The 20,580-nt window shown below is 44.0% G+C and overlaps 1 protein-coding gene across 1 annotated transcript in view; it reads right to left on the reverse strand.

Moving 5' to 3' along the window:
• The window catches only part of RTEL1 (regulator of telomere elongation helicase 1), a 110,440-nt gene that overhangs the window by 78,405 nt on the left and 11,455 nt on the right, over positions 1-20,580 (reverse strand). Inside the window, exons 5-10 of the mRNA XM_070940239.1 lie at positions 19,709-19,747; positions 17,217-17,295; positions 13,666-13,763; positions 7,548-7,603; positions 2,945-3,019; positions 411-492 (exon numbers count right to left, since the gene is read on the reverse strand). Of these exons, the coding sequence (XP_070796340.1) occupies positions 411-492; positions 2,945-3,019; positions 7,548-7,603; positions 13,666-13,763; positions 17,217-17,295; positions 19,709-19,747 (429 nt within the window). The remainder of the gene's footprint in view (positions 1-410; positions 493-2,944; positions 3,020-7,547; positions 7,604-13,665; positions 13,764-17,216; positions 17,296-19,708; positions 19,748-20,580) is intronic.

Genomic DNA, 20,580 nt, shown 5'->3' on the forward strand with positions numbered 1-20,580 from the left:
TAAGTCGAAGACTAGCTGTAGTTGTCTCAAAAGGTGCTTTTTCAAAAGGCGGCTGGATTGTTTTTCCTCGAGGAAGAATAAGAAGACATTTCACTGCTCATCCAAGACGCTTCATCGGTTCTAGCAGAACTTTGGGGGCGATGGAAGGAAAAGGTGACCCCACCATCCAGTCACAACTGATGAAGTTTCTTGAATGGGAAGCAAAACGTCTTCCTTCCTCAAGGAGAAACATTGTCCAGCTGCCCTTTGAAAAAGCACCTTTGAGACACCTTTGACCTGGATGACTGAGAATCTCTGTAGATATTTAGCCTCCCAATAGCGTTCATCGTAACGACATGCTAAGTTAACAGCCAAATAAATCTACCGCTATATTTTATACCAAGCTGTAAAGTGTTTAACCTCCAGGTTACCTTGTTTCTTAGTTGGCAACGAGTTCCACAAATCGGTCCGGGGCTTCCATTTTGTATTGTTTTCATCAAGATGGATATGGACCTGGAGAAGAGGATAACATCAAAGAACAGGAGATGAACCTGCATCACGATGTCTCAAAGGGGCCTAAGGTAAAGGTAATGGTTCCCCTCGTACATATGTGCTATCGTTCCCAACTCTAGGGGGCGGTGCTCATCTCCGTTTCAAAGCCGAAGACCCAGCGCTGTCCGAAGACATCTCTGTGGTCATGTGGCCGGCATGACTAAATGTCAAAGGCGCATGGAATGCTGTTCCCTTCCCACCAAAAGTGGTCCCTATTTTTCTACTTGCTTTTTTTACATGCTTTCCAACTGCTAGGTTGGTAGAAGCTGGGACAAGTCACGGGAGCTCACCCCATTACGCGGCACTAGGGATTCGAACCACCGATCTTTCTGATCGACAAGCTCAACGTCTTAGCCACTGAGCCACCACGTCCCCTCAAAGGGGTCTATACGTCCATAAAAGGAGTTCAAACCACCATCTAATACAATTTGCATTCCATAAGAGTTTTTAAGGTCCATTTACTCCGATGAATGTGAACCAAATCCTTTAGTTTACAATTCTCGCCCTTCCAAGTTAGAGATGACTATTTGGGTGTCACCGTAAAGGAAAATTTGAAAGATCAAGCTAAAATTCTCTAACCCAAATAGACATTATTCAGGGGAATTAAACCGTCAGCTCAACTAATAACACATCAAAACGCCAAAGAAAACTGACAAATGGAAAAACCCCATGGGTGTTGAACAAAGCTCTGGAAATGGAAACAACTCCTAAAAATAAACCATGTTTATGAAAAGCTCTCTTTGTTTTTCAAAAGCCCACAGTCCTTTTGCTTCTGTTGCATTACCTAGTAGTTATTTTATTTATTTGTATCCCACCTTTATTTTTATCAATAAGGCAGCAAACATGCCTAATATTCCTTGTTTCTCCTATTTTCCCCACAACAATGACCCTGTGAGGTTAATTGGGCTGAGTGAGAGGGACTGGCTCAAAGTCATCCAGTCAGCTTTCATGGCTAAGGCCAGACTAGAACTCACCGTCGCCTGGAATCTTAACGCTAGACCAAACTGGCTTTCGAATGCTTTAATGACCTCATTGCGTTAGTGTTTCTCAACATTGGCAACTTTAAAATGAACTTCAACTCCCAGAATTATCCTAAAGTTCAACCAACTAATCAGAATAGAGCTGGAAGGGACCTTGGAGGTCTTCTAGTCCAGCCTCCTGCTCAAGCAGGGGAATCAGTACTATTTCAGACAAGTGACTGCCCAATCTCTTCTTAAAAACCTCCAGTGATGGAGCACTACAACTTCTCAAGACAAGTTGTTCCACTGGTTGATTGTCCTCACTGTTAGGAAATTTCTTAATTCCAGGTCGCTTCTCTCCTTGATTAGTTTCCATCCATTCTTTCTTCACTTGCCTTCTGGTGCTTTGGAAAATAAGTTGACTCCCCTCTTCTTTGTGGCAGCCCCTCAAATACTGGAAGACTGCTATCATGTCCTCCCTAGTCCTTCTTTTCTCTAGACTGGCCATCCCTAATTCCTGCAACCATTGTTCACATGTTTTAGTCTCCAGGCCTTTAATCATCTTAGCTGCTAAGGTTGAGAAACACTGCCCTGTGTTATATGCTGGACTCAAAACAAATGCTTGCAGTCGCCTATATCACTTAATGACATCACTGCTGTTTCCAATAACATGCACATGCTGTCTGCTTAAATCTGTAAATCGTGATAGTAAACATTTCCCTCTTTGGGTCTGTCTTTAGCCTCCAGCTTCGTCAATGAACCAATTTTCATTGTGCTTCAGTGTGATTGTGTTCCGTTTTTTTGGTTTAAAGTAAGAAAATTCTTCTGGAATAGCATCAAGTATCTGGAAGGCATCGCATTGGGGAAAGCTACACAGAGACTGTATATGTTTAAGGGCTGAAGAAACAGATGGATTGCAGTTTAGAAAAGAGTAACTAACAATAGCCAGTTTGGTCTAGTAGCTAAGGGACCAGGCTAGAAACCAGGAGACGGTGAGTCCTAGTCCCACATTCGGCGTGAAAGCTGCTGGGTGATTCTGAGCCAATCATCAGGAGGCTCTGAGTTCTAATCCTGCCTCAGGCATGAAAGGCACTGGGTGACTTTGGACCAATCACCAGGAGACTGACTTCCTGTTCTGCTTTAGGAAAGAAAGTCAGCTGAGCGAGAGGATTGCTGTTGTGGAGAAAATAGGAGGAGGAAGGAGTATGTTCACCGTCTTCAGTTATTTACAAAAATAATACAGGTGGTACAAAAAAAGTCTTTGAAAACCCCAGACGTTAAACTGAAGAACTGTGAAACCTGTGCTTTTCATTTCCTTAAAATGTAGTGGCCATTTAAATTTAATTTAATGTATCCAGTTTAGGTGTCACTTGAAGATTTGGAAATCATATTCTAATTTTCTAGCAAAAAAGCAACTAAAGAATATATCATTGCCTTATAAGGGTGTTACTTACCTTATAGTATTTTGATATCACATCGCCTGCTACGATGCCAGGCACCCCTTCCGATGAACCAACATTAAAAACAGTCTACAATAGAGGGAAAAAATAGAATTAAATGGGTGACAAATCCAGCCACGTTTCTAGTAAAGTAACATTCGAAAATGCCTTCCCCTTATCAGAAAAAAGTATTTCATTATGATCTTATGATTTTGCTGGCTCTCTAGTTTACCTTTTATGACCTTAACTCAACAGTCAGATTGAAAGCATGGAAAACTAATTGCTTTAAAAAGCAATTTATTATTTATTTATTTTAGAAAAATTTATTTTATTTATAGCCAGCTGGGGCTAGTGGTTAAGGAACCAGGCTAGAAGCCAGAAGACTGTGAGGTCTAGTACCGACTTAGGCACGAAAACCAGCTGGGTGACTTTGGATCAATCACCAAGAGGTGAGTTCTAGTCCCACTTTAGCATGAACGCCAGCTGGGTAATTTTGAACCGATCACAAGGAAATGATGAGTTCTTGTCCCAATTTAGGCATGAAAGCCGACTGGATGACTTTGGGCCAATCCCCAGGAGACCAAGCATCTCAGACTAAGCTAAATCCAAAAGCATTAGAAAATTCCTGGAAGCCAGGCAGTCAGACAAATCAGCCATCAACAGGCACATGGAGATAAATGACATCTACATACCATTCAAAAGAGTCCATTCAAAAGCTAAGAAGGAAACAAAGAGACCAAAACACTTCCTCACCAACAATCAACATCCAGATACGCAGAGATCAACACCAAGATGATTATTAGACTAACAATCAAGCTGTAAGGAATACCCCAAATCAAGGAACTACCAACTGAGACAAACAATCCAACAATATACAACCTAATCAAGGAACCACTAAGAACATTCCCACCAACACCAACAGGGCAAGCCACTTAAATATAAGCAGAGAGCAAACCCCCTTCACCTCTACCGTGTTTCCCGATAATACGATTTACCCCTCAATTAAATCCTAGCTTTTTACACATGCGCCCAATATAAGCCCTACCCAACCCAATAAGCTCTAATTAAGACCCCGCCCACTCCAGGGTGCAGGGCGTAGGGCGAGGCGCATGGGTAAAAATTAAGCTGGGGTGGGGATGGCCGGGGGGTGGAGCTTCCCTGCTTACCAGGCCTCACATAGATACCTGCTTTGCCTTGCCAGCCCACTTCTTCTGCTGCCGCTTGCTGCCACTCATGCGTCGCCCCCAGCGTGTTTCACTGTCAGAGACCCTTCCAGAAAGCCCTCTACAGTGGGAATGGGGATCATTTACTGGCCCATCTTGCATTTCTTATGGTTCCTCTTGGGTTTCCAACAGATGCCTCAGAAATCTCCCAGTATAGGTAGTCCTCAACTTACAACAGTTCATTTAGTGACCATTCAAAGTTACAATGGCACTGGAAAAAGTGACTGATGACTGTTTTGCATGACCTTTGCAGCATCCCCATGATCATGTAATCAAAACTCAGATGCTTGGCAACTGGTTCATATTTATGACGGTCGCAGTGTCCCGGGGTCAGGTGATTTTTGTGACCTTCTGACAAGCAAAGTCAGTGGGGAAGCCAGATTCAACTTAACAACCAGGTTACTAACTTATCAACTGCAGTGATTCACTTAACAATTGTGGAAAGAAATGTCGTAAAATGGGGCTAAATACACTTAACAAACGTCTCGCTTAGCCACAGAAATGTTGGGCTCAATTGTGGTCGTAAGTCGAGTAAGAAGCATTATTTTGGGCTCTGCCACCCAAGTAAGATCCTCCTGGTAGCCTTTGGTGCTATGTTTGACAAGCATTCTGAGACAAACTCGGGATGGTTTTCATGGAACTTTTTCGTACTGCAGAGTGTAAGCTGCTTGCGGCCACATAAACAGATGGCGTAAAAAATTGCTGGAACTGAATAATAGGTGATATTTTTTTTGCTCCTGCTGTGAAATTGCCTAGTGCTTCACTCCGAATTTACTATTCCTTTTACTATTTTCATTTTAGAATGTTTTAAAATGATAATGAGGATGATCAAAGTAGCCCTTGGGGGGGACTGAAAGAACAGAAGGGCGGAAGAGAAATGATTTTATGCAAAAATAGATTATTAAATTCTCTGAAGGGAGATAGATCCTTAACCAGGTCACTTCCACATTCAGTAGCTCTGTTTCCATAACCTGCTAAATTTGTTTTAACCCTATGGTTATTGGTTTTGAAGAGATCGTCCCCTGCTCAGCAATGGTACAGGTAATCCTTGATTTATGACCACAATAGAGCCCAACATTTATGTTGCTAAGCAGGACATTGGTTAAGTGAGTTTTGCCCCATTTTACAACTTTTCTTGCCAGAGTTGTTAAGTAAATCATTGCAGCTGTTAAGTTAATAATCCGGTTGCTAAGTGAATCTGGCTTCCTCGCTGACTTTATCAGATGGTCGCAACAGGAGTTCACATGATCCGGGGGATGCCGCAACCGTCATAAATATGAACCCAGTTGCCAAGAGGCCGAATTTTGGTCACGTGACCATGAGGATAATGCAATGGCTGTTAAGTGTGTGAAAAGCGGTCACTTTTTTCAGTGACGTTGTAACTTCCAATGGTCACTAAATGAACTGTTGTTAAGTCGAGGACTACCTGTAATTGGAACTGGGAACTCCATTGCAGTCATAGGGTAAAACATTGCGTGACTGCACCGACTTTTGACCGCGGTTGTGCCACTCCCACCTACCGTCATTAGGAGAATCTCGTGTGGTGGCAGCATCCCACCGTTATGGGATTGCAAATTGAGATCTCCAGCCGGCTTCCCCATTGACTTTGCTTGTCAGAAATCAAAGATCGCAAAAGGCAATCATGTGACTGTGGGACAATGCAACGTTGCAATTCCAAGCGGATGGCAAGCGCCTGAATTGCGACCACGTAACCATGGGGGGGTGGGGTGCTGCAATGGCCACCACTGCGAGGACCATCCTAAGTCCCCTTCATTCAGCGCAGTTGTCATTCTGAATGGCTGCTTTACGAGAGGATGTTAAATGAGGCCTGGCTGTACTTCTGTCTGTTTAATGAGTTTAAGATTTTAATGAACTGTGCAGTGCCTAGAAAATGGGTTAATTTGAGAATCAGGTCAAGCACGTAGTGTACTATCAATGCAATTACAAGACAGGAATTGTGGAGCAACTGGATTTGCAGTTAAGTATGTTAATGCAGTTAATGAAATCTTTGGACTTTTGCCAATGAGGAAAAGCATATTTCAATCGGAATAGAGCTGGAAGGGATCTTGGAGGTCTTCTAGTCCAACCCCCTGCTCAAACAGGAGACCCTATACCCATGATGGCGAACCTATGGCACGCGTGCCAGAGGTGGCACACGAAGCCATATTTGTGGACACATGAGCGTTGCCCTAGCTCAGGTCCAATGCACATGTGCGCACTGGCTAGCTGGTTTTCGGGCCTTCTGGCCCCACCGGAAGTCAGGAAACAGGCCGTTTCTGGCCTCCGGAGGACCTCTGGGGTGGGTGGGTGGGGAAGGCCATTTTCGCCCTCCGCAGACTCCCAAAAAGCTTCTGGAGCCTGGGGAGGGTGAAAAACAGGCCTACTGGGCCCACCGGTAACCTTTTTGCCATCACGTGCCAAAAGCAGGGGGAGTGCGGAGGGGGTCACATGTGCATGCGTGGGGGGCATGCACATGAATTATGGGTGTGAGCACGCGGGCGCGTGACCCCCTGCGCTCCCCCAGCTTTTGGCACGCGACAGCAAAAAGGTTAGCCATCACTGCCCTGTACAGTGATGGCGAACCTATGGCACGCGTGCCAGAGGTGACAGGCAGAGCCCTCTCTGTGGGCATGCATGCCGTTGCCAGCTGCTCTTCTGGTTTCCGGTGCATGCACGTGCCCTGGCCAGCTGATTTTTGCACATGCCGGAGCCCCAGAAACCGTTCCACTGGTTAATCGTCCTCATTGTTAGGAAGTTTCTCCTTTATTCCAGGTTGCTTCTCTCCTTGATGAGTTTTCATCCGTTGTTTCTTGTCTTGTTTTCTGGTGCTTTGGAGAATAGGTGGACGCCCTCTTCTTTGGGGCCGCCCCTCAAATACTGGAATAGTGCTATCATATTCTTTTCTCTAGACTGGCCATACTCAGTTCCTGCAACCGTTCTTCATTTGTTTTAGTCTCCAGGCCTTTAATTAGTGCAATGAAATAGCTACTTCTGGTTTTTTCCTAATATATACACCTATCTACAGTATGTGGTATGTACCTAAACTGGGGTTGAAAACAATTTGATGGTACATAATTAATCAATCCTGGATGTGTTACAGTACATATCACCATAGAGTCTAAAGCAACTTGTGTGGATTTCAACTCCCAGAATCCTTAGCCAGGATGTATTGGAAGTGCAGACATCTTAAGGCTGCCGATTTTGAAAAACACTAGTGTTAACAATTTTGGTCAAATTCCTTTTGACCAAACAGTATATCTCTTTTGTCCTGATTAATTCAGTGTAAAGTATAGCTTGGAGAGTCATCTAGTGGTGGTTAGGAAAACAACAAGAACGATGAACACCAATAATAAACATATATTTTTATATATTTAATTCAAGAACTAAAAGTTTACCTGAATTACATCTGCAAATTTATGCAGTCCCGCGGTGTTAGTGAATATCCCAGAACCTAGAATAAACAAGTATGAAAATAATATTTCTATATATCCCAAAAAACTTGCACATGACAAACATTCATTGAATATACTGTTTCCCCTGTTTTGTTATTCACTACCAAACATACAGCAAGTTTAGAAGATGGTGTTAAATAAAATTATCTAAAATTCCGACTACTTGTTCAGAATAAGGAGCTCTGGTAGCGCAGCAGACTAAAGCACTGTTATTAACATCAGCTGCCTGCAATTACTGCAAGTTCAAATCTCACCAGGCCCAAGGTTGACTCAGCCTTCCATCCTTTCTAAGGTAGGTAAAATGAGGACCCGGATTGTGGGGGCAATAAGCTGACTTTGTATAAATATACAAAAGAATGGAGGCTATTGCTTAACGCATTGTAAGCCGCCCTGAGTCTCCGGAGAAGGGCGGCATATAAATCAAATTCAAAAAAAAAAATAAAAAATGAGGACCTGGATTGTGGGGGCAAGAAGCTGACTTTGTATAAATATACAAAAGTATGAAGGCTTTTGCTTAACGCATTGTAAGCCGCCCTGAGTCGTTCATTTAGTGACCATTCGAAGTTACAACAGCACTGAAAAAAGTGACTTATGACCATTTTTCACACTTATGACCATTGCAACATCCACTTGGCCATGTGATTTACAATCAGATGCTTGACAAATGACTCGTATTTATGATGGTTGCAGCTTCCCAGGGTCACATGATCATCTTTTGCGACCTTCCGACAAGCAAAGTCTATGGGGAAGCCAGATTCATTTAACAAATGTGTGACTAATTTAACAACTGCAGTGATTCACTTAACAAACGTGGCAAGAAAAGTCATAAAATGGGGCAAAACCAGGGGTGAAATCCAGCAGGTTCTGACAGGTTCTGGAGAACCTGTAGCAGAAATTTTGAGTAGTTCGGAGAACCGGCAAATACCACCTCTGGCTGGCCCCAGAGTGGGGTGGGAATGGAGATTTTGCAATATCCTTCCCCCAGGAGTAGGGAGGGAATGGGGATTTTGCAATATCCTTCCCCCTGGAGTGGGGTGGGAATGGAGATTTTGCAGTATCCTTCCCCTGCCACACCCACCAAGCCATGCTCACAGAACCGGTAGTAAAAATATTTGGGTTTCACCGGTGGGCAAAACTCACTTAAGAAATTCCTCACTTAACAACATAAATTCCATGCTCAATTGTGGTTGTAAATTGAGGACTACCTGTATAAAGTGGGATGATAATCAGAAGTCTTAAGGGCCAGATACATCAATTCAACCTGAACAGCTCCTCCGAAAATTGACAATAATGACTACCCAGTCTAGCCTTGGAAGCCTCCAGCCCCCTAATCATCTTTGTTGCTCTGAGGCCTGTGAAATTTTACATGGAAATTGTAAAGAAGATTTCAATGCACAGGGTGAGACTAGGGTGAAGCTGCCATACCTAAATATGAAGCAGGTACAGAAAAGCCAGGAATCTTGCCTAAAGGATCCCTTTGGGAAATAATTATTATTTCCTGCCCTTATTTTTATAGACAAGTCAAGGTGGCAAACATACTTAAGACTCCTTCTTCCTCCTATTTTCCCCACAACAAACCTGTGAGGTGGGATGTGTTGAGAGCGTGATTGGCTCAAAGTCAGCCAGCCAGCCTTCATGCCGAAGCCGGGACTAGAATTCACAGACTTCTGGTGATTGGCCCGGACTCACCAAGCTCGCTTTTATGTTTAAGGCAGGATTAGAACTCATAGCCTCTTGTTGATTGGCCCAAAGTCACCCAACTGTTTTTTATGCCTAAAACAAGACTAGGAGCCTAGTGGCACAGCAGACTAAACTACTGTTAAAAGTAGCATTAGCTGCCAGCTGCCTGCAATTACTGCGAGTTCAATTCTCACCAGGCTCAAGGTTGACTCAGCCTTCCATCCTTTCAAGGTAGGTAAAATGAGGACCTGGTTTGTGGGGGCAATAAGCTGACTTTGTATAAAATAGAACACCGCTTAGGGGGGCCCAAAAAAGCCCTACTAAGCAGGTATATACAAAAGTATGAAGTCTATTGCTTAACGCATTGTAAGCCGCCCTAAGTCTCCGGAGAAGGGCAGCATATAAATCAAACAAACAAACAAACAAACAAACAAACAAACAAACAAACAAATACATAAATCTCACGAAAACAAGGGTGGGAAATATCACCTGAACCAGACAAAAGAACTTGAGTCTGATCACATGGGAAACTCCTCCCCAAATCCCATTAACAGCTACCAGATCTGTCAATCAACAAGGTAAGAGTAGTTGCCAATCTTGCCAATCAACAAAGCAAGGTTTTTGGGGGATAAAAGGGGTCCAGACTGGATGGCCGCCGTCCCTTTAGTTCATGCCTGGCAGCCTAGTTGCGAGGGACGTTGGTAAGTGTGAATGAGTGTTTGTGTGCATGTGAGAAAGAACAAAAGTACATTATAAATGAAGAATGGTTGCAGGAATTAGGTATGGGCAGTCTAGAGAAAAGGAGGACTAGGGGTGACATGACAGCAGTCTTCCAGTATTTCAGAAACTGCCCCAAAGAAGAGAGAGTCAACTTATTTTCTAAAGCACCTGAGAGGCAGGACAAGAAACAATGGATGGAAACTCATCAAGGAGAGAAGCAACCTGGAACCAAGGAGAAACTTCCTGACAGTGAGAACAATTAATCAGTGGAACAACTTGCCACCAGAAGTTGTGGGTGCTCCAAGAGCCTCGGTGGTGCAGCGGACTAGAGTGCTGTTAAGTGCTAGCACTTAGCTGCCAGCTGCCTGCAATTAGTGCAAGTTCGAATCTCACCAGGCTCAAGGTTGACTCAGCCTTCCATCCTTTCGAGGTAGGTAAATTGAGGACCCGGATTGTGGGAGGCAATAAGCCAGCTTTGTATAGAACAACACCGCTTGGGGGGCGGGGCGAAAGCCCTAATAAGCAGGTATATACAAAAAAGGATGCAGGCTATTGCTATAATGCATTGTAAGCCGCCCTGAGTCTACGGAGAAGGGCGGCATATAAATTGGACTAATAAATAAATAATAAATAAATAAATAAACACTGGAGGTTTTTAAGAAGACTGGACAGCCACTTATCTGAAATGGTATAGGGCCGTGATGGCAAACCTATGACAAAGGTGGTATGTAGAGCCCTCTCTGTGGGCACGCGCGCCGTCGCCCCAGCTCAGCCAGCTGGTTGTTGGGTTTTCCGGCACTCTGGCACGCGCGCCTTCCAGTTTGGGCACTCTGTGCCTAAAAGGTTCGCCATCGCTGGTATAGGATCTCCTGCTTGAGAAGGGGGTTGGACTAGAAGACCTCCAAGGTCCCTTCCAGTTCTATTCTGATTGACTGACCAGTAAAGTTTTGCTGTTATTTTTAAATTCACTGGGTCTTCGAGTCTTCCAAAGAACCTGTTGTGCCTCAGACTTCCGCTGAATGTGATTCAAGTGTGGCTAATGACCAGGGCTTTGTGTTGTGTCTGTGATCATAAGGTGAACGGGAGAGCATGTGTAACAACAGTAGATAATTCAGCCATGTAATTAAATGATACAGGAAATCTCAACAGACACCAGGTCACTGGCAAGTGGGGGGAAAAAACCGCGACACAAGTATCCTTAAAAATGGAAACACACTCATTACTTTGTAATTCGAACAGTTGAAAGGTTACAAACCCAGGAACCGCTCCAGAACATTCTTTACAATTTCTTGTTAATTTGATATGACTCAGACACTTGGCAGGGTTCACACTATGGCCAACGTGGGAATCAAATTAACCGAGTTAATTTTAATTCCTGCATCTCGAAGGTTTTGGGGTTAACGTTCTTTAATATTAACTGGCATACGTGTGTGATCAAAAGTCTTTAAAGAGTTTTGTTTGCTCTTGGGTTTTAAGACGCGTGCTTAAGTGGATTACTTGGAAACGGAAAATTGGACTGAGCAGGTCGAAACCTGTCAAAAACACTTAACGTATTCCATAGAAATGGTTTCAAAATGATCATTCATTAATGGATAAATACAAAAAACAAACAAAAAAAAAAGAGCAACTTTTAATTGCTCCACTGGCAGATGTGGGCTGATTGTGGCTAAGTATGCTTTGAAAACTCCTCTAGATTTTTAATTAGATTTAACCTGGTTTAGGGAGCATTTCAACAGGAAGCTAAAAGGATGAAAGGGGGATCATAAGATGCTTAAAGGTTTTGTCTAACTCAACCTTTTGGGCACCAGGGACTGGTTCCATGGGGAGGTTTTTCCACGGACTGGAGGGGGCATGGTTTCATGTGCTGCCTGCATCCCATGGTTGCAGCCTTATTTGCGCGGCCCAGTTTCTGGCATACCGCAGCCCAGTGCCAGTCCATAGACCAGGAGTTGGGGATCCCTGGTCTAACTTAGATCTGGGCATTTTAAAAAGCTAATATCCCTTACCATAATGTTATCAAAGCAGCCAGTTCCATTTTTTTTTTTTAATTTGATTTATATGCCGCCCTTCTCCGGAGACTCAGGGCGGCTTACAATGTGCTCAGCAATAGCCTTCATCCTTTTGTATATTTATACAAAGTCAGCTTATTGCCCCCACAAACTGGGTCCTCAATTTACCTGTCTTAGAAAGGATGGAAGGCTGAGTCAACCTTCAGCCTTGGAGAGATTCGAACCAGCAGTAATTGCAGGCAGCTGGTCTTAATAACAGGGTGCTTTAGACCACTGTACTACCAAGGCTCCATTTATTGTTATGGCCTTGTTTATACCAACCATAATTCCTGGGCGGTTTCAAAGTCAGCTCAGTATAGGTAATCCTCGACTTACAACAGTTTATTTAGTGACCATTTAGTGAAGTTACAACTACAGTGACAAAAGTGACATACGACCGTTTTTCACACTTACGACCGTTGCAGCATCCCCACCGTCACGGGATGAAAAATCAGACGTTTGGCAGCTGGTTCATATTTATGACGGTTGCAGTGTCCCGGAGTCACGTGATCCCCTTTTGCGACCTTCTGACAAGCTAAGGAGGAGCCTGGTGGTGCAGTGGACTAAACTACTGTTAAAGTAGTATTTAGCTGCCAGCTGCCTGCAATTACTGCGAGTTCAATTCTCACCAGGATCAAGGTTGACTCAGCCTTCCATCCTTCCGAGGTAGGTAAAATGAGAACCCGGTTTGTGGGGGCAATAAGCTGACTTTGTATAAAACAGAACACTGCTTAGGGGGGCCCAAAAGCCCTACTAAGCAGGTATATACAAAAGTATGAAGGCTATTGCTTAAAAAGCATTGTAAGCCGCCCTGAGTCTCCGGAGAAGGGCGGCATATAAATCAAACTAATAAATAAATAAATAAATAAATAAACAAACAAACAAACAAACAAACAAGGAAGCCAGATTCACTTAACAACCATGTTACTAACTTAAAAACTGCAGTGATTTGCTTAGCAACTGTGGCAAGAAAAGTCGTAAAATGGGGCAAAATTCACTTAACCAATGTCTCATTGAACAACAGAAATTTTGGACTCAGCTGTGGTCGTAAGTCGAGGACTACCTGCATACCACTCATTGCAACAGAGCTCCTATTTAGGATAAATGCCAGGCTACCTTGATCCAACAGAGCCAAAACTGGCGAATCCACCAGCATCTGCCCATTTCTGGACCAGGAGGCCCTTCTCGTGGCAACCCATGCCCTCTTGCAACTTCTTGCTTAGATTTCTGCAATGTGCTCTACGCGGGGCCGCCCTGAAGAGCATTAGGAAACTTCAGTGGGTGCAGAAAACAGTTGGGTGGGTAGTAAAATACAGGTAATCCTCGATTTACGACTACAACTGAGCCCAAAATTTCTGCTGCTAAGTGAGACATGCGTTAAGTGAATTCGGCCCCATTTTACCACCTTCCTTGCCACAGCTGTTAACTAAATCGCTGCCGTGGTTCAGTTAATAACATGGTTGTTAAGTGAATCTGGCTTCCTCATTGACTTGGCTTGTCAGAAGGGGACCACGTGACCCCGGCCGGGACACTACAACCGTCATCATTATTCCAATTTCTCATCCTCCCCAAGACAATCTTTTTCTTGTAAAAATGAGGGGGTCTATACTTACGGCCAGCTAAATACTGCACAATTTGTTCCAGTGATTCAAGGAGAGAATTCTGGGTTTGGAATGTGATTTGAGCCTTTGCGAACAAGTCAAATATGTAGCTAGAGATTCAAGCAGAAACATACTGTTAAGAAAAGTATTTTTAGTACATCCTGAAAGGAAACAGCTTTTCTTTCCCTGTAGGATGAAAAACATGCTGTTATTCTTCGCTTACAAAATCCGATTCTCTTTGTTTTTTTAACTTGCCATAAATCATCATTATGCCACCCACACTTGACACTGGATTCAAAAGTAGGGGGGAGGGGGCAAAGGAGACAAAATAGTAGACTTTTTAGCTCTATGCCTCATTGGAAGTATAAGTTAGCAGAAAGCTCAGCCTCATTCAGCAACAGCTTATCCCAGGTTTACCTGCAGAGATCAACGGTGCCTCTCGTCTTAAAACGAACTGTTCTGAAATAATTTTCTGATTTAACAAGAGGGAAGTCAATGTGTTTATGCACAAACGTTTCAGGCTAATTTAAATCACAGGTTGCTGTGAGGGCGACATGTGGAGGAGGAGGATAGCAGCCATTCCCCGGAGTTGCTAAAGGGAAGGAGGCATACGATTAAGGTTCTGCCGATGATTCTGGCAGAACCAGCTTACTACAAACCCCATCAGCCAAGGAATTTTGGCAGGCGAGGTCTAGGAAAAGACCCTTCTCTATCAGGTCCCCCACTCTTTGGAACATCTTGCTGCCGGAGGTGAGATCAACCTCTTGGTCTTCAGGAAAGACCTTAAAACCTGACTCTGCCAGTTGCCTTGGGGCCCCGATGGAGAAGCTGCAGGCTGGAGTGGTTGGTGCAGTGACCGCCTCTGCAGCTAGCCTGGGATCTCTTAACTCTGTATTTAATATTTTGTAATTTTAATCTGATGGAAGAGAATATTTGTAGCTCAGGTTTCAACTGCAAAGTCCCTTGGTGCTCTGTGAACCTGACTGTTGTCTTGCAGATGTTTCCTTACCCACCTAGTAACATCATCAATGCACTGAAGACTTTACCTAGTTTGGGTAATGAAACGTCTGTAAGAAAACAACGAAGATCAGAGAGCACCAAGGACAATCCTCCTCCTCTCCCCTCCCCCTTCTTCTTCTCCTCCTCTTCCCTGCAAACCCATTCCCTTCTAGCACTGATGATGTTACTTAGTTGGGTAATGAAACATCTACAAGAAAAACACCAAGCTCAGAGAGCACCAAGGACCCCACCATTTAAATCCATTTTTTAATTGATAATGGTTCTTATATCTCTATTTTTATTATATCATAAGCAATCTAGAGTCTCCTTAAATCGTGCGAAGGCCTAAATTAGATAGATAGATAGATAGATAGATAGATAGATAGATAGATAGATAGATAATTTTATTTATTTATTGAATTTATATTGCCGCCTATTCGCTCATGGAGACTCAAGGCAGCTTACAGAATATAAAACCACATTTAAAACAATAAAAACTAACATAAAGAATCAAATAAATTAATATAGTACAATATAACAAAATCACCTCCCACCCCAGCAACATCCGATCACACGAGCCACTCTGGGTTCCCCAGGACCACTGGCAGAACTGGATCTTCAGTGCCTTCCAGAAGAGTGTTAGAGTGGGGGCTATTCTAATCTCTGGGGGAATAATGTTCCAGAGAGAGGGAGCCACCACAGAATAGGCCCTTCTTCTGGGTCCCACCAGGTATATCTCCCTCGGGGATGGGACCCACAGCATTCCCTGCCTTCCCGCTCTGATGGGTCGGGTAGATGTGACCGGCAAGAGACGGTCCCTCAGATAACCTGGTCCCAAGCCATGAAGGGCTTTAAAGGTGACAATCAGCACCTTGAATTGCACCCGGAAGCAAATCAGCAGCCAATTCAGCTCCTGCAGGAGAGGTGACACATGTGCACACCAGGGTCTGCTCAAAAGATAGCTCTTTCTTGCATTCTTTCAATTGTTTCCCCAAATGCCAAGGAGAGCAGGCTCTGACTTTAATTATTAAATTTGCTTAATTAGAGATCTAAGAAATGGAGCAACCTTCCGTGGCTCTCAAACTGGGAAGATAAGGAGAGAGAAGGGATATTTGATGCTTTCTTTTTTATGGAAGAGGAGGGACATTCTTTTAAAAGTCAAAATGAGGGCCTTAAAGCCTCACGTATGCCTAAAGAACTCATTTTTACTAAGATGGAAGATCTGCTCATTAGCAGGCGTTCCCCAAAAGAGGAATGGGTGCCACTTGAGACCCACCGCCTGGAGCTGCTCAGAACTGTATCTGGTCTTCAGCCTGGTGTACATGAGCCGGGAAGGGGTGTACTTCTGCTTTATATTGCTCTTAGCTCTTTGTAAGATGGAGCATTGGGGTTGTTCTTTACCCTGCGTTCTCCTATTTCTCTTAGCATCAACTATGGGGCAGAGTATCCTCCCCTCAATGTGTTGTGGCCTGCTGGCAGCCAGCGGAGCTGGCAGCAGAGTCGGACAGTGAGGAGGTTGGGGAGGAACGTGGGCCAGTCCTGGGAGCTATGGAAAGCTCCGACGAGGGCTCTGCATCGGAGGCAGAGAGGGAGTTAGACAGCAGCAAGGCAGAGGAACTGCTGCAGCCCGTTCCCAATGTGTGCACGCGCAGAGCTGCCAGAAGACAACTCAGAAAACAGGGTCGACCTGGGAGTAAAGCCACACCTTGGAGGTGATTGGCCCCTCCCATAGGAAATAAAAGAGAAGCAAACAGGGAGGGGGGCTTTTGCAGGAAACCATTTGTTCGTTCCGTGACTCTGAGAGACTCTGTGCCAAGTTTGGCCTTGTACTGTGGTTGGAAACAAGTTATGTGGCAGCTTGGCAAACGAGATGAGGTGTGTTGAGAAATATACCTTTGAAAAACTGTTTGGACAAACCTTGCTGACTGTGAATGAACGTAATTCATAGTCGTGTAAATAAAAGAGGTTTTGCCGGGATCAATTCCTGCCTCCTGTTTATTAAGGGACTGCAGGGTTCCACATCAAATTCTAGATCAGGGGTCCACAACCCCCGGGCCACTACCAGGCCATGGTCTATTTGGAACCGGGTTACAGGAGAGACGGGCCAGTGTACACACTCAGCACCTCCACTCGCACGCACAGCACCCCAAAATGGCTTTCCTTCCCTCTTGCATGAGTGGAGCTGCAGGGAAGCTGGCAGGGAAGGTTGCAAGTTGCAATCACATGATGCCTTGCTTAACAACCGTAGTGATACACTTAATGACCGTAGCAAAAAAAAAAAAAAAGGGGTCGTACGATCAGGTGAGGTCATGTGACACCTTGCTTAATGAGGAATTTTACGGTCCCAATTGCGGTTGGAACAAGCAGGCCAAAAGAGAAGCGTGCAAAAATAAAGATTACTCTAACACAGTGTTTCTCAACCTTGGCCGCTGGACGATGTGTGGACTGGCTGGGGAATTCTGGGAGTTGAAGTCCACACATCGTCCAGCGGCCAAGGTTGAGAAACACTGCTCTAACACCAAGTTGGAAGAGATCTTTTTTTTTAAAAAAAAATTGAAACATACCTTCCCTCTTTTGTGAGTCCATTTTCACTTGATGAGAGTTCTACATCGTCAATAGCGCTTTCTAGCTGCAGGAGGATCCCTTTACGGCACATAAAGGAAAAGGGGGTAAAAATTTAATGTGGTTACCGATGGATGCTCACCTGGGCGGGGGGAGGGGGGAAGCCCTCTCTGTTTCCCTCAAGCCAGGTGAATGTCCTCTGCTCCTCTGGTTTCCTGTCAAATCATTTTCTGCTTAATCCAGTTCATGGAAGATGGTGAGGCATCTACTCTGTTGCATGTACAGGTAGACTTTGACTTATAACAGTTCGCTTAGTGACCGCTTGAAGTTACAATGGCCCTGAAAAAAGTGACTTATGACCATTTTTCATAGTTTATTTATTTATTAGTCATATTTCTATGCCGCCCACTCTCCAAGGACTCTGGGCGGCTTACACCAAAGACAATATACTAAATAGCATATTGCCCCCTAACAATCTGGGTCCTCATTTTACCCACCTCGGAAGGATGGAAGGCTGAGTCAACCTTGAGCCGGTGAGATTTGATCCGCTGATCTGCTGAACTAGCAGTCAGCTGAAGTAGCTGCAGTACTGCACTCTAACCACTGCGCCACCTCGGCTCATAGTTATGATCATGGCAACATCCCCATGGTCACGTGATTAACACTTGACATCTGACTCACATTTATGACAGTCGCAGTGTCCCTGGATCACGTCAATGGGGAGCCAGGTTCATTTAATAACTATGTTACTAAGTGATTCACTTAACAACTGTGGCAAGAAAAGTCGTAAAATGGTGCAAGGTTCTCTTAACATCTGTCTCATTCAGGAACAAAAAATTTGGGTTCAGTTGTGGGTGTTAATTGTTTAAGTACAGGACTGCCTGTACACTTTTATTTATTTATTAAATTTTTATACTGCCTGTAGGAGATGACCAGGCTGAGTCCGAGGGAGGGATCAAGTGCGTCATCAGTTCGGAATCCCTTCTTGCCCACAAGAGATTCAAGTCCAGTTCTCTTTGAATTCCGTTGACTCTTATCTACTGCCAATTTGCCTTGAACCGTCTAATAGTTCAGATTCTTGTTTAGAGGTAGCATGGAATAAACTCGTGTTCATTTTGGACCTAACCCTGGCTCCTAATTTCTTGCGCCTGATGCCGCCTTTCTCACCTAAATGATTCTGGAAGGCTTACAACTCCATTTTAAACTAAACATAGCTCAAACTTTCATGCCACCAAATCCTAAAAGAGGGACTCCTCCGGGTGCCGTCAGCCAAACAGTGTCGGCTGGCGGCCCCTAGGGGGAAAGCCTTCTCTGTGGGGGCACCTACCGTCTGGAATGAGCTCCCCCCAGAGATACGGAGGATCCCAGATCTGTGCACCTTCCGCCGCGCTGTGAAGACCTTTTTATTCCATCAAGCGGGCTTGGCCTAATCTCCTCCCTCTTTTAATATGTAAATTTTAATCTGTTTTTAAATTATTGGGGTGTTTTAATCTGTCTGGGCCAAAATGATTTAATTTGATTTTATCTGGTTTTTAAATTTTGTGTATTTATGTATTTTATTGCTTGGCTGTTCACCGCCCTGAGTCCTTCGGGAGTAGGGCGGTATACAAATCAAATAAACTAAACTAAACTAAACTAACTAAAATGGTCAGATCAGAAATGCAAACTGAACACTGGGTGAAGTTTGGAACAGGTCGTCCTCACTTACTGATGGTAAAGGTAAAGGTTCCCCAAGCACATATGTGCTAGTTGTTCCTGACTCTAGGGGGTGGTGCTCATCTCTGTTTCAAAGCTGAAGAGCCAGCGCTGTCCGAAGACGTCTCCGTGGTCATGTGGCTGGCATGATTAAACGCCAGAGGTGCATGGAACACTGTTACCTTCCCACCAAGGGTAGTCCCTATTATTCTACTTGCATTTTTGACGTGCTTTCAAACTGCTAGGTTGGCAGAAGCTGGGACAAGTAACGGGAGCTCACTCCGTTACGCGGCACTAGGGATTCGACCCGACCTTTCGATCGACAAGCTCAATGTCTTAGCCACTACGTCCCCCCTAGTGACAGAGGGGAACTGGGGCCAGAAACTCCATTACTAAGCAATGTGATCATAAGTACAATATCACATGACTGCACTGAGGTTCTGGCAGTTGCAGTTGCCATTGTTAGGTGAATCCTAGGTGGTTGCAGTCTCCTGCAGTCACATGAACAGGATTTGTGACTTCCTGCCGGCTTCCCCATTGATCACTTGTCAGAAGCTGGAAGTAAAGATCACAAGTGATATTCACATGACTGCAGGATACTCTGATGTCATAATTGTGCCTGAGTCACAATCACATGACCATGTGAACACTGCAACAGCCATAACTAGCAGGGCCTGTCGTAAGTGCCCCTTGTTTAGTATCGTCGTATCTTCGAACAGATGCTGAATGAGTGGATGTTAAGCGAGGACTATAGTATAGGATTACTTTGGCTAAACTTCACAAGGCAAAAGGTACTTACGTTTTATTTTTGCTATATCTTCAAGTTCCATGTTCAGTCCTGTTTAAGAAAAGGAGTTTTCCTTCAGTTTAGACTTACAGATGCCATCTTTTTCTATCATTCCATATATTCATAGAAAGATAAATATTCACGTAATATATCTGCACCTATTATTAAGAGATTTATTTCAGACTTCTGTGGTGGGCAAAAAAATTAAAGAAGATGTTCAAGAACTTTGACAGGAATCTTGCAAGCCTCCTCCGTTTCAAAACAGCCATGCCGCACAATCGCACGGAGATAGGCTGTGTGCCCACTGCAGAATGCTAACAACTGTCTCTTATGTTCATGAAATCATGCAGAGTTTGACTACTCTCTGAGATTGGGGAAAAAAGAAAGAAACTAGGCCTTTTGACCAAAAAAGAAATCCCTTCAAATCCCTGTGCCCAGAATTACACAGTTTTATCACCCCCTTTGCCAAATCTCCACCAAAGAACAACGGTGGTTGTACCTAAACATAAGAGACAGTGGGTAGATGATTTCTTTCTAAGTCATCTTGGAATCATTTATTTAAAGTCAAGGGTAAATCCGGGACAGAAAAAAAATCAAATTTTGCAATGTGTTTTTTCTACTACCTTTGATGATTGATGTTAGCCTGAGTTAGCCTAAAATAGAACTACTGTACTTGATTGCTAACTGGGATTGGCTTGTGTGACTACAAAATGTTACTGTTTCGAGTATTTTTCTGGCCCATGTCAGCATTTTGTAAATGTTTAAAGTCTTAAAGAGTTTGGGATCAGTTTAATGTTTTCTTCTACTTTCTGTAGCTATTTGATGCTTAAATTGTCTTCAGAATGTCCCACCCACTCAGTTATCCTTTCAACACAAGGGAAAGC

Source organism: Pituophis catenifer, unplaced genomic scaffold (assembly GCF_029215685.1).
Source record: "Pituophis catenifer annectens isolate HBS135680 unplaced genomic scaffold, rPitCat1.0.hap2 SCAF_3, whole genome shotgun sequence".
Classification (NCBI taxonomy): domain Eukaryota; kingdom Metazoa; phylum Chordata; class Lepidosauria; order Squamata; family Colubridae; genus Pituophis; species Pituophis catenifer.